Here is a 15,466-nt window from a genome sequence, read left to right on the forward strand (position 1 = left end):
CTTTTAAAATCAAACCGCAAGTAAATACATAATTTTTATTTTACATAAGTGAGGCCTTCAACTAAAACCATTACACCATGTTTAGACCATAAAAGTGTAATTTACGGCGTTTGTCGCTCGTCTTTAGTCTTTGGGATAGATTCGGTTGTGCTGGAAATTTTGCTTAATTTTTGGTTAAACAATAAAATGTGATAAATATGAGCGTATTAGTGATGGATGCAATAAGTTTTGCTTTGGAATTCTGTTTGATCTTTTGCTTTTTTCCTGCACTAGTTGTAGGCTCTTCACAACTCACAATTATAAAAGCGAAAGTAAAAGGAAACTATTAGGGCGGATTATCTGATAATCTTTTAACACGTAGAATGATAAGTGAGCAGTAATATCATCACCTTTTCGTATAAAAACCGAATAAATTTAAAGTCCCTAATGACCGATCTTAGTTCTAAATTAAAATCAAAAGCTTCGCGTTTTCCGCATAAATTTCATTCAAGCCATTTATATTGATGTCCCCTAAATTCAGCAATTCAATATTGGTCCGTTTATATTAAATTCCAATGAAAGTTATGACCTTTTCGCATTTAATACCATCGTCGAGTTTATAGGTTTATGATGTATAAGCGACCTAAGGAAAAGAAATTTCTATTTTATTTACGTAATATTTAAGGTGAGCGGTTTGGAGTATTGTTAATAATGACTCGAAATTATTCATCTTAGGTAAGAAGACAGACATGCAGGGGATTTTATTATGAAAATTCCGAGCCAGTGTTGGCATTTTAATACTCTGCATTCTGATGCACTAATTTACGTTTAATAAAATAAAAACAAAAAGTGAATTCCTTCTTTTTCATTAAGGCACAACTGAAAGCTGCACGTACTTCTACGTTATAAACATGTAAATTTCTATAAAGCAACCCCATCGCGTAATTATAAACTTTGCAATAATTAAATGCAACACAAAAGTTGTATGTATAAATTACTCGTCCACATAAATTTGAAAGACATTTAATTAAGCAATTATAAGTTTGCTTAGAAATGCTCGAAATTATCATTTTCGCATTTAAATTGATCAGGGCGACTTATTTTCGTCTTATTTCGTAAGGCGCGTGATAAATTGCTCCATAATTTTCTCACGCTTTAGAAAGTTTCCAAAAAGGATAAGGCATACTAAAAGGGAAAGACCAAATGAAAACTCTCGAAACGGTAAAATATTTCATTACCGACAAGAGCACAAACGAAGAATTGGAATTGTCTGCCGGCGTTCCATGGAGCAATAGCTATATCAATTTCAGACAAAATTGACTTTCCTATAATATCATTTCGTAGTATTGGGCAACAATTTTCCTTTGCTTTGCTTTATTAAAAAGTGTGGATTTTTCACTTTACGAAAATGAATTTTGTATTTCTGTTGCGCACTTTTTTGCTCCTCAACAGTACCTTCATCGCTTGAAAATATTTCCTGTTCGGCGGTCGACAAGTATCATAAGTAATTAGGTGGGTCGTTGGAAGTAAATAGCCACAATTATAGGAATATTTTCCGCTACTTGATTGATTGAAAGGCAAGCGAACTAAAAGGTTAGCAACCGTTACTAATCTATAATTTATTTCACATTTGAATCAACTGCGAATTACATATCCATTTTTTAATTTGTGATAAACGTTGATAAGGACTGATAAGGACTGCGAATTACATATCCATTTTTTAATTTGTGATAAACGTTGATAAGGACTGAAATTTTTAATTTCTTTAATTTTCCCCCCCCCCCCCCCAGAGTATAATAAAAATCCGCGATGATCCACGTGCCAACTGATTCATAGAGTTTTGGCGTTTGAATTGTAGAAAGAAAAACTGGTTGTAACGAGAGCGTTAGATTTGGTTTTTAAATTTTTCAATTTTTTCCCGAAAAATTAAAATTAAAATTTGTATAAAAATGGCAAAGTTCTGAAGTATCAATCAAATATTGTCCATGATTTTGCAAAGAATTTATCTGGATGATTGGAAGCAATGAAAAAGGTGTCACTTTTACGCAGTAGCTTTCAATGCTGATCGTTTTGTTTTTGAGATAATTAACAGCCGTTCAGGATTGGTTGAAAAAAGAGATTGTACTTTAGGATGTCGCCATGAAATTTTCTTGAAAGTGAATCTTCCGCGATGGGATGTTTCGAAGATATTCCGACGTGAATCTTTCCGGGCGGGTATTTAGTGGGCTCTGGGAAGAAGTTTCAGAGTATGATGGTTCTAGATGCAAGTATTCCGTAGGCGAAACATTCCAGGGAAAATCTTTTGGAATGAAATTTTTTCTGGAGATGACTTTTCCTTTGAAAAAATACTCAAACGGAATTAACATGGCGGATGCTCTTATTTCCATGACGAGTTAGCCGTTTGTCGAACTTATTTATGTATAAACTCTCTTCTGGAACGAGTGAGTGGCGAGTGCACTATAGCATGGTAGAATTTTTCTGCAGGTATTAATTTCCTGGGGCCAATTACCTGGAAATGGGGTTTCTTGTTCTACAGGAAACTTGATTGTGGCTAATGTTATCACGCGCGTAGGAACTTTGCTATTTTTTCCTTTGGAGCAAGTGAGTGGCGAGTATTCTAACGGAGTCGAATTTCCCTGGGGCGACGAGTTCCAAGCAAGTTCCTAGCGAGCGAGTACTACAAGATGGTGGGTTTTCTTTGGAAGTGAATCTTCCAAGGTGCCCATCTATCCCGAGCAGATCTTCCCAACTTGATTGTTCCCGAGGGAAATATTTCAGGGGAAAATTTCCGCGGATTAATCTTGCGGAAGAAAATCTATACTTGAGGCGAATGTTATGGGGGCGGGTTTTTTGACAATCGCATAACATATTTCCTTTCAAATTTGGATGTGTCGAGCATTGGGCTCTAGGCTAAAATAATTTTATTTACCTTGGCTTATTATTAATATTGTTGTGTAAATTTCATTCACCTTTCATTATAAATCTACGCGTACGATCATAAAGGGTGGCTGGCAGCATTAAGTTCGACTGGTCGTCTTTCTCGCTCGATGGTCACGTACACAAACATGGCGATTTGCTTATCCGCGATCATCGACAATTAATTAGGTAGCTTACCGGAAATGTGTTCCCCGAGCTGGGGCTGAGCTCTCTTAGACCTCCGAACACTCCAGTCGGCGATTGGGGTTGAATGCGTCTTGGAGATGACATCCTGAAGTGTTAAGATGAAGCTCATACCTATTTGGGAAAGGGTTACGCCGGGCGCACGTGTATTATTTAGGATACAAATCCCGCCCCGACTTTGAGCGAAGTCTTATCTGGGTCAATGTGTTGTGTAAAAGCTGTTATCGGACAAATTAATTGGACAGTCTCTATAAAACGGCATCTGCATTGATAAGCGAAGGAGATGGGCATTAATTTAGCGAATTACTTGCTTATTCGTACTTCGTCGATCGGTAACGAAGCGAGAAAATTAGAGTGATGGTGTTGATCCCTTTATTAAGCGGTGCAAATTAACGACGCGGCTGTACGGGTGATTTTTGAGTGCGTGCGTAACTTATCTCACGAAAAAAAGTAGAGGTATTTATTTACGGTATTTTAGCCTTTTTACGTCAGAGTCAAGATCCTTCAATCCTCATCAAAGTTGTCTTAAGTTCTCGTGGAACCCTCCTAAAATACTTCTCCTTAAGTTGCTCTAAATTTCGAAAATTCTTTTTCCTCTACGTTCTTCTGAGCTTTTCTTAATTACTTTTTAAGCGTTTCTTAAATTCCTCTCAACTGCATTTTAAACATCCTCTATTATCTTTATAATTTTGAACTCAGTCGCTTCATTCATTAGTAAATAGGATTAAAGCCCCTTCTCACTTCGGAACCTATTAGCCAGGATTATTTGGTCTTGAAATTTCCAGTGGAGATTTTCATGTCAATGAGTTCAAATTTATTAGCCGTAAGTGGGGAATCAAGGATGCGCTCGGATTTCCTTAAAATTCCTTGTACGGCTCAATTTGCTCATAAGTTTTCATCGAGTTCTTTTAAAGTTCTTCTCCACCCGAGAATGTACAAAATGCGTTTAAATGTTGTTTACACTAGTAGAAATCGTTCAACCTGGAATTCAATGAAATAATGAATATTAAAATTAAAAGGAAATTGTGTAGCTGATGTTTTGTTGGCACGAAAATACTTAAAAACTTGCTCTCAGGCATACTACATCGCCTTTTATCTCTGAATCGTGCATTCGAATGCCGAAACAAAGAAAATTCAATCTGACGCTCGGTTGTTTTATATTGGAAATGTTACGTTTTTATGTTCAAATACTTCAAAGACAAACGATTTTATGTAGTTTAGTATAAAAGTGCGGTTGGGAGTGACAATGAACGTCAATATTATCTTCATTTATAAACTTGCATTCTTCTTCTCTTTATTTTTATATTATATTTTTCTCCTAACTTGTTCCATCTACAGAAAAAAAAAAGAATAGCTAAGCTGTGCAATTTTCGCAGAAGCTTGTTACAGTGTACGAAATTATTGATCTTAAAATTTATAGGTAATAATTCTGTGCTGACGGTGTGACGTTCATGCGTATTGTAACAAGAAGGGTAGATTAGCAAACTTCTGAAGTTGTTTCAGCACATACACATTCACGTAGGTTTCAAACTTTCTGGATGGATTTTTATGATAGTTTCGGGTATAAAAACTGTCGAGTGGATGCGATTATCCGATAAACTCCCAGTTTTTAAAAACCATTAGCATAAAATATAAACGTGAGGAAAGGCAAACTAAACCATATTGAATTTAACACTAGAGGACCAGAACACCTTCCCCTCACCTCTGCCACTGGAGCTAGGATTTCTCTTGTTTAATTACATCCCCATCGTCGTAAAATGTCTTCAAGGAATAATATCCCCCAGCGACCCAAAAAAAGTTACAGCTTCGGGTAGCTAAATTGGACAATAGGGTGGATGGAGTAACACTGTATAACCTAGTAAGGAATGAAAATCTTCTCTGAGTTGACATGACGCTGGAAGCGCTGCCAGGAGGACCTCCAAATCGCACAGAATCTTGAAGCCCAGCAACACTATTTTCAGTTACTTCCACCCCATAGACCCCATTTTGAATAAATTCTACACGAACGCTATCGGAGGCATCACTTATTCAGCATCTCCACAAAATATAGTTGCTGGGGTCTGTTTTGATGGCAATAATTGATATAAACGTTGTGGGATACAAATCAATATAAAATAATGCTCACCATTATACTAATAACACAAATTTAAGAGTGCATAATTACACATATAAATTAATCAGTTTGAAACGAGAACACGATGCTATATTATGTTCTATTCAGTCCTCAAACAAAGCAATTGTCACACCATGTTCTTTCATGTATTTGTTGGACACACCACTATCACAATAAACAATACTCTAATTTAAAGCACGAATTGCATTGAAACGCAGATCTAAATCAAAACATACGATGAAATATACCGATACGCTTTTATACCATTCGTGTGATCGAAATTGATATAACTTCAGAAGTGTAATAGACTTTCCCTCTCTGTACTGAAATATAATGCCATAACTTAGTTAATAAATAATGAAATTGCCAATACTACGAGTACAATGAATATTTGTTTTACGTTCTATAAATGTGTCCAATTCAGTATACAATGCAAAATTTACAACAGAGAGAAAATGGAATACGAATAATCTAATGGAATTGGTCCCAAAATTTATACTATTTTATGCTGAGTAATTAACATGTTTTGTTTAACTGTATACTAAGCACGGTCAGATACATTAGAATACGATAACAAGATCTTTTTCAATGATTATTTTTGTATATTAAATGAATTATAAGTTTTCAAAGTATCAGTAGAAGTTTCAAATCACATTTTATTAAGGGTAAATTTTTTTATAGATCATCAATTATGTATGGCTGTGACCCTAACATTCGGGGCGCATAAAAAAAATGCAGTGCCCCACGTTGGGAGAGCAAATAATAATACTGCGTGCAGTGGCCTGGCCAAAATCAACCATATACGCAACACTATTAGCTAGCTCTCTTTTTTCCTAGAAAACATCTGAATCTCGGCACAATTCCCGATCAAATTCCTTAAATTCCAAGAATAATTACTGAAATAAATTTTGAAGACACCTAAAACGAACTTTGGGTACGGATCAAAGCATGAGACATCTATCTGAATCGTGAAAGGGTTCGAATAAACATACGATTTACATGAACACAGACAAAATTTATTCTCACACACAAATCAAATTAATAAGAAAGATCCTTCAATCGAATTGGACTATAACAAAGTTCGTTTACACACCTCGCATAAGCGTTCGATAACAATTAAACAAATTCATTCAATATCTCCATGAGTGTTTTTTTGCTGAACAAATACGCCTTCTTTTTTTATGAAATCCGTAACCGCATTGTTTTGTTATGTGTATTGCAAATGACTATATAGTGTGATGTTTCACAATATATGAATACCTCCACGTCGGTACGCCAATGGTTTTGATGATATTTTACTTACTGACTCGTTAATTTGTAGTTACTCCTTAGGTTATTAGTACGTTGTATCAAACTTACCTTTTTTATCTTTGACTATATAAATATCTGTTACCGATATGTTACCTGAATTATACCAACATTCCGACTTTCGCGATAACTTTTTTACTTGCTAATCCAAAATGGCTCAGTTCTAACCCAAAAGCGCGAAAAAGATTCTTATCTCTAAAAAAATTGGCATGCGGTTTGAACATAAAAATAGCGAATTCAATGTTCGATTCTGACATTTTAAGCACACACTTTAAAAATAACAGCCTGACATTTTCCTATTTCCCAAAAATAATTCTTGTATCGTCAGTGTTTTGCTCATAACCACACAAATGCCAAATTTCGTTGTGATCACATTTTTATCGTACTTCCGGTGGAAGCTCTTTGTTGATACCTTAGACTATGAAAGAGGGGGACTGATAACATCCCATCGAGGGCAATACTGCGCGTTGAAGCATTTTTTTACGTGGCGGTCATATTCGTGGTGCACAAAACTGTGCTTACTTTTTATTTATTCCATCATTTAATTTGTTACACTTTACAATCATCGTTTACTTCTCTGTGGTTGATGCGGCATATACCGGCATAGTCGTCATATCGGATAGAAGAAAGCGCGGGAAATTTGAATTAAAAAAGTGAATTTCAAACAACTGTTGATCAATATAGACTCTAACCTTTTATATGTTAACAAAAAAATTGGACTGTTGGTTTATGTAAATAAAATATTTACTTGCATATCTAGCGCCTTTGCGTATCGTTATCCTTGTGACTATTTTTCTTGACCCTGAGATAAAGTGCAAAAATATAGTATGTTCTATTAATACATGATATAATTTATTATCATCTGTAAATAACTACATCTTTTAAATAAATAAAGGCAAATTTAACTACACTCTCTAAAAAACTATTTGACAAACTTTTAAAGGTTAAAAAAAAAATTAAAAAAAATACAAAATTCGCATACTTTGAGTACTACATTAGTGTCTTTGTTTTGTATTTTGGCAATTATCGCGTTGGTTGCAGTAGAAATCTCTATAAACAACCTTAATCATATTTCGCATCTAGACGAATGCCTTTTCTGATATGATTATTAACAAAATCTTAACAAAAATTATCGCTTTAATTAATACACCTTACAGCTACGTACTAATTATCTATATAACAGCTTCAGTTTGTAAATTTACGGTTTCGCCCTCTGAAACGTTATAACTTAGTCTTTGGTTCCCTTCGGTAATCCTGAGATCGGTTCTGAGATGATTGTTCATGTGTATTTCGCTCGACGCGTTACTGTAAGTGACAGGATCGGAGCGTGGTCTTCGCCGACAGCAGATACGTTTGGACGTAATCTGGCAGCATGTGTGTAAAGTCTTTTTGAAAGCTATTCTAAACTCTCGATTGAAATACGCGTATATTAGGGGGTTGAGTGCCGAATTAAAGTAGCCGACCCAAAAGACGAGAGTTATGACTGATTGGGGATTGTAGCAGGTTGGTCCACACAAACTTGTAATCACGTACCTGGAACAAAAGTCAATTGTTAGTACGTGTGCACATAATGAATGATATTATTAGGTATTACCATATCTTGCACTAGGGCGGGATTGGTCTGATTTGGTTTACTTAGTTATTTGAAAAAGAGGCATCGGAACGGTTTCTAAAAGTCATTTATTGGTAATAACAGTATTGAGATGTATTAATGCCTAAAAGGCAATTCAATTTCCATTTAGATTTTATGATGCATGCACTGAATGTTGATGTAATAAAAATATCGAGACCATTTCCATTGTGATCCTTGCTTGTAATGAATTTTTGATGTGCTTATAGATGCGCATCTTTCTTTCATTGGTTTACAAACTGAAACTAAAAGCTTTTGTTTCATCTATACTGCTTTGCTTTAAGATTTAAGGTTTACTTAGTGCAAAGGAATTCCTCTACAACTCGATTATATATATACATGTATAAGGCACACATAAATTAAGTTCACTTCAGTAATCTAAATCGTTATCCAGAGCAATACGGTGTGCAACTAGATGGAAATGATAATGCAGTCATAGTAATTGGCCATGCTCAAATAAATAAATCTGAGAGGTAGGTATGTCTGTTATACGTCTACGTACACTTCGTATTTCTGAAGTTAATTTATTGGGTAGACGAATCTATTGCAAGGATGGCACATTTTCTTCATAAATGAGAGAAATAATACATTACGAACAGGATTTTAATATACACTTCAATAAATACCTATTTAAAGGAGATTCTCTTCTTTTCACAAATTTAATTCAAATTTTAATGTATTTCTTAGAAATTTAGTACTTTCTGCTTTTTTAATGTTACTTTGATGTGACAAGTAACATAGCGACCAATGATAGCCCCCATAAATACTATCCACTTAAATGGATTATATTGATGGAATGAAATTGTCCTTATAATAATTATTTAGTTTAATAATGTAACAGGACGGTGCAAAATGACTTGTAACGGTAGCTCTTAATTTGGAATTTTGTCGTTGAATTTTTGAGAAAGTAGCCATTTCGCCTTGTTGTGGGCTTGGATAGACTTGGATAATTTCATCAGCTCTCATTTAATTCATAGGGCAGGAACGAAAGATACGAATCAGTGATCAAAGATGGCCGTTTTCATTACTAAGGCGCCCTTTTGTGAATGGTAATTAATCAATCAGGATAGGTAGGGATTATTTCGAAGAGAGTTTCTGGAAGGCATTGGGGTTTTAGTCGTGGCAGAACTCATGTTTCAATTGAGTTTTGATAAAGTTAAGTAAAGTTGTGTCATTGTGGATGTCAAGGAAGGAATAAACATTCGTGCTTTGGAAATTGTGAGTTATTGGACAGAAATTTATATCAAAATCACTGTTTAAAACAGCGAAAAAAATGCGATTAAAGTACTCCGAGCTTTAAAGGTTGCTAAGTAACGTTGCTTCAAATATGTCTAATGAAACTATAATCTGGGACTGAAATAACAAATCCTCTCAGATCGTTTTCTGCAAATGCAAAAGATATCTTCAGCTGGTGCCAACCTTTTCTGTTTCTGCAACAAGCCACTGACTAATTAATTCGCCGTTTATAGTAGATAATGTATTAAGGGATAAAACAAGAGTATAATTCCCTGAGGGAACAGTAATACTCCGAGCGACGTAGTCGCGAGGGTATTGCGTTTCCCGAGGGGAATTATACTCCGTTTTATCCCGTGGTACATTCTACGTTTTATTTTTTATTGATAATAGTAGAATTGCTGTTGAAAAGTAAATTAATTTGCAAATAAAAATTTCACATCTGATTCGCGTTGTTGCATATGGGGTTGGCTGCGACTGCCATGGTTACCTAGTTACGTATATAAACAACAAAAAATGCTGCGCCCGTCATTTTGAAAGCAATTTTTGTGTCGTTTGGGTTTGTTCAAGAACGGAAAATGTTGGAAGGGAATGAAGATGATGATGTTCCCATGGGGGGAATAAAAGAAGCTGAAGACGCTCTTAAGGAGTTAGTGCCGGCGACTTCAAAACATTATATGAAACCGAATACTCCAAGTTTTGTAAATTGCGATCGGAAAAATCCTTGAAGATTGTTAACGAAAAAATTCTTTTGGCGTATTTTAGTGAACGATCTAAGCAGGGAAAACCGTCTTGTTTGTGGATCTACTACTCCATGCTTAGATCCATGCTGCGTGTGCGAGAGAACCTAGACATTTCAAGGTATTATTTATACACATTATTAGTCGAATTTGAACAATACTAAAACGTTCTTTTGGATTATAGGTATGGGCAATTGAAAACGTTTTTAAAAATAAGAATCAGGGATTTAAGCCCAAGAAGTCTAAGATTCGCCATTCACTGTCTGGCGGAAATCTGAAAAGTACCTAGATGAATTTCAAAATGTTGTTTTACACACAATTGCTACGACAATGGATCTGTATCACAACCTACAAAATGAATGAAGTTAAGTATCGTAAAGGAAGACCATTTTAAGAAATATAACATGGTTACCACCTATGAAATGTCCTTCTCGTTCCTTCTGTAGGTTTTGACTTATATTACACGATTGAAAGCTAACCATTGTGTTTGACTTTACCGTAAATGTCAATTAATTGTCAAAGTAGTCCTATTGTTCTGACAGGGAATTAGATTTTATAACTCCCGTTGTTATGACAGCGGGAATTATGGGTCTGTTTATGTGGCTATAGACTAGTATTTTAACCACCATGTAAATTATCAATAAAAAATAAATTAAAATAATTACTACACCCTAATTCTCGCAATTGAACTTTTATTCCACTAATTAAATCTAATTACATTTTAATTCTAACCAAAACACCAAATGACTGAAAAACAATATGGCGGAAGGCGGTAAATTGAAATTTTTTCTCTCTCTTCCTTACACAGGGCACCTATCTCTGTTATACTGAAATTTGAATTTTCGATGCCAATGAAGTAAAAACAAAGAACAATTTGTTTATTAATAAATAAAAAATTGAAATCAATTTATTGAAAAAACTACGTTACAAGTTACAAGAAATTACAAATGCAACAATAAACAATAATTATGGTACAAACCAACATCACCTAAAATGGTGTTGTTATACAAACCCATTTCCACACTACCCAGGAGGTCAGCTAATAGAGCGCTTTTTTTTCGTGGTATCCCATGTAGGCCTAATCCATTGAATATTTCGATACTGTTTAATGTATTTAGTTTTTAAGTTTAATAATTTATCACTTAAGGAATTTGCAGATATGTCTAGTGTTGATTTAGAATGTAATTGGCGAAATAATTAATTTATAGTATATTACTACTTTTTTAGATTAATTTAATTGATAAATAAAATCATAAATGCATTTGTGCATTTTAGCCGTGGTTACATTTTGAGCATGAATCCCCAAGTTAACTGTAATTTTTCCACCCTGAAATGTAATCTGAGCGTTGGAATAATTTTCCAAGTTTTTTGTCGTTGGGCCAACAGTAAAGTTGATGTTAAAGGTAATTATTATTTACCAAAGAAAGAGGTTTTATACCTTATAACCGTATAAAACCTCTTTCTTTGATAATTGTAACCCCATTTAGAGCGGACTATGGGCATCTCGTCCTATTTATCACTTACCATTTACCGTTGTGTTAACTCGCTCGAAACACAATTCGATTTGTTTATATAACAAACAACCAGCCGAAAGATATAAACTCTTACTAAACGTGACGAGGATGTTTTATTTGGCTTCAGCACTAATAATAACTATGGGTATGTGACTTTTATTTATTGTTAACTTTAAAATGTAAATTGGGATTAAGCAACATCATGTCATTCGAATTCTAGGTCAATTTTGTGTTGTATCAGAATTATTTAACTATTTGATGTTTCATTTTGTTTAAATAATCGTTTTGTTTTGGTAATTGTAAATTTAAATTACGTGAGTTATCTGGAACTAGAACATCTTGAAATTATTTGCGTAGTATTTGTAAAAGTTTATCTCCGGCCGTAGATAAAATTTTCTTTGATCGCTGCAAAGCTAATTAGTTTCAAGATAAGGACGTGTTATCGCCGCGCCCGTTAGAAAACACAGGTGCAGTTGCATTTTTCGAGGACGCGCAGTGTTTTGTTAAAAGGTAGGGGAAATGGAAGTGATTAGAAGGAAAGGGCACTAAAGTAACATATACGTACCTATTGATGAATCTGAAAGGTAATGCACTGTTTCTGGTAGCAGTAGCAAGGGGTAAGTGACCGTTTTTGCAACTGAACTTCAACTTCTGCAGTCGAGATTTTCCAATAATGTTTACTTTTAGTACGTGATACATGTTGACTTTGTCCTACTATAAAATTTAGAATTGAAGTGGCCATTATTAATTACCAAAACGTAGACGAGACCGAAAAAATTTGTGGAGTGTGTTAGGAAACAGTCAACGCGAATGTGGGATAAATCACACTGTGAATGATGTTATTAATCTTTTCTTTTGTCTTCTCTAGGCACTATTTTTCTTAGTGGCATTTTCCTCTCAAATAATTTTCTCACGGCCTCACTTGAGCTTCATTTCCAAATCATTGTATGAACGTGATTAAACGCGTTGCAAAAGGAACATGCAAAGTAGGTACATAAATCTCGATTCCATCTTGTAAAAACTGATCGAGCAAAGACAATTCAATTTGAATAGAAATCGGGAACAGAATCTTTTTGGTAATGTATTTATTGAAGTATATTAAAATCCTTTTAGCACCGATTTCTCTCTTTTATCGATGTAAGTGGAATGGAAAAAGAGTCCAAACGTGCTGTCCTCGCAGTATTATTGATATTCTAAGCGTTGGCCTGAGGGAACGTTATTTCCTAACGAAAGCCGCTCACAATACTTTACAAATTGCATCTCCAATACATCACCCTCAGGTGCAATAAATGCACGTGAAGAATTTATTTGGTAAAGATTGCGGCAAGTATTGCCTGGAAGGTAAGCATTTTAAAAAACCAGTACCCGACATGATGAAAAACCAATTGCAAATCAGCATATGCATGATGAAAGAGCATTTTTGGTAATATAGATCAGCATTTTTTTTTAGCAAAGTTTAAAATTATCGATCTCACGAGTAATCTAACTCAAAATAGACTGGAGCTTGCACGTCTACACTATAGCAGAAAAGTTTTAGTGAAAATTTGAAGTCTCTAGCTATTGCAATTGTTGACATCTCAGCCGTCAGCCAGCCAGACAGCCAGCCATACCGAATATAATAGCGTATTTTTTTTCAAAAAATTTACTAATCTTTTGGACACACAGGGCAGAATTATGGGTTGCCATAGTTGAAGCAAAATCCAAACTGTCGGTTGGCTGCCCTGGATTTTGCAAAATTGGCAAACACGGCAGCCTAGTGGAAACCATCAGCGTACAATCATCAGCAACCAGGCAGCGCCCGTAGCAGGCAACAACGACGGACAGCCGACCTGACAAGAAAGGACAACATTCAAAACGCGACGGCATTTAGCGCTGTCAATAACATGGTGACTCTGAAGACCAGGTGAAAAGGTCACAGCCATAACCTGGTTTTTCACGAAATTTTTACGGATTTAACTAGGTAACGGTTGGATGAAGGAAGCTGATTTTTTTTACAAACTAATGGTAGGCACTGCTAATGACTTGACGCACGTGACGGTGTTTCTTTTTTAAATGTTTTCTCTAATTATAAGATTATCTTATTATTATAAGATATCTTATATTTAGAGAAAACAATTTTTTACGGAGTTATCAAATGTTCGCGATTTTTTTAAAAGCTATTATCAACGCGTTCATTTGGTGTATATCTTATTTTCTCAAAAACCCCTTAAGATTGGTACCGCAAGAAGTACCGCATCAGCGCCTTAAGTTATATGACCTGAGGCTATATTAGAAGGTATACTTTATGCAATAGCAAAAAAAACTGGTACGTAAAGAAAAAAATGTGCCTATTAAAAACAGTGTTGTGGTGCTTGTTGCCGCATAAAATACTGAAAATAATTAATAACAATGATGATATTTGAAGACGAAAAAACTTAATTTATTTTAATAAAATTTCAATGCTTTCTAAAGGTAAGATGCACGATTTAAATTTTTTTTAGAAACAAAACGAGTGTTCTTTGGGAGGTCACTTCAACCGGGAGTAGCGTTTTAGATTGGAAATAAGTGGTTTCCAGGAACAATTTGCATCCATTAACACACCAAGATATTTAATTTGGGGAACTCGATTTTTATACACTTGGGACACGCTAACAAGCAAACTTTCACTTAAAATAAATATTTTGTATAATGTTCGTTGTATGTTTTAACGAAAAATAAATAAATTTAGTTTTTACACTTAGTGCAAGCTTATTCATCGTGAACCGCCCAACACAGCACCCAGTGGAACTCCGCATGCAACTGTGGCTGGTACACTAGTGACATTGTGAACACATACACATTGAATTCGGTTCATTAGGTAGCTACGAAACCAGACAATCGGAGAATATGCCATTTTCAAAACTTAAGTTTATTAAAAAAGTTAAAACAGGAGAAACAGTTTTACCAACAGATTTCAAATTTAATGCAGTTATGCCATCGATTCCGGGTGACTTGTTTAATGATAAACTATTGATAATAGGTATTTAGTACTATTAGTTTTTGGAAAACAGAAAAAAAGATTCTTTGAAATACCTACTGGGAAAGGTGGCTCTGTAATCTTGGTACTATAAATTATCCGGAGGGTCCATGTCGTTTCTCAGTTGGTCGAGGATTTAGTCATACTATTTGTAAAATCTTAATAAAATAATTAATTCATGAGATTATTTAAATGTGGCTACACAGAATTATTGATTTAGGATTACGTATTTGTTTAAAATCTGTCGATTTTGCATTACTACACACTTCGGAATGTCTTTTAGCGCGTTTTGCATATAGCAAACGTATTCAGTCATTCCATTTCGATCAGCTCGACGTTATACCACCTACTGATACACATAAGATGATCGTAAATGGGCGTCGTTTAGGCCAATATGTATGCGATTGCAACATTTTAAAGAAAAAAAACGCTTACCATAAAAAGAACGGAAGCCAACAAGCCAAAAACGCAGATACAATTATTCCTAACGTTCTTGCCGCCTTACGTTCGCGTTTCATTTTGCTGCTGGTTCCAGGATCTGCTTTAGTCACCTCTGTCACGTCAATCGACGACTGCCTTAACGACGTCAGTCCGGTTGATATTCCATTTATTTGCAGATGTTTGTTGAGCAGTGCGGCTGCGACTTTACTTCTGCAACAAAAAGATACGGTTCGGTTAATTGAAAGCAAACAGGGAGTTCCGTGTTAATATTGTAATCCTTATTTACATTGATGGAGAAGGGGATTTTGGATTGATCTGCAATCTCATTTGCGTAATACACATTGCACGGGTTTATGGAATACTGGTTACTTGCCTATTAAATCAATTTTGGTT

The 15,466-nt window shown here is 35.0% G+C and overlaps 1 protein-coding gene across 2 annotated transcripts in view; it reads right to left on the reverse strand.

Moving 5' to 3' along the window:
• Nucleotides 1-7,433: 7,433 nt before the first annotated feature.
• The window catches only part of LOC116175542 (octopamine receptor beta-1R-like), a 56,662-nt gene continuing 48,629 nt past the window's right edge, over nt 7,434-15,466 (reverse strand). For both annotated transcript variants that reach the window (XM_031493706.1, XM_031493707.1), the window contains exons 2-3: nt 15,068-15,283; nt 7,434-8,053 (exon numbers count right to left, since the gene is read on the reverse strand). In XM_031493706.1, the coding sequence (XP_031349566.1) occupies nt 7,693-8,053; nt 15,068-15,283 (577 nt within the window). In that variant the 3' untranslated portion in view covers nt 7,434-7,692. The remainder of the gene's footprint in view (nt 8,054-15,067; nt 15,284-15,466) is intronic.

The sequence above is a fragment of the Photinus pyralis genome, unplaced genomic scaffold (assembly GCF_008802855.1).
Source record: "Photinus pyralis isolate 1611_PpyrPB1 unplaced genomic scaffold, Ppyr1.3 Ppyr1.4_LG7, whole genome shotgun sequence".
NCBI lineage: Eukaryota > Metazoa > Arthropoda > Insecta > Coleoptera > Lampyridae > Photinus > Photinus pyralis.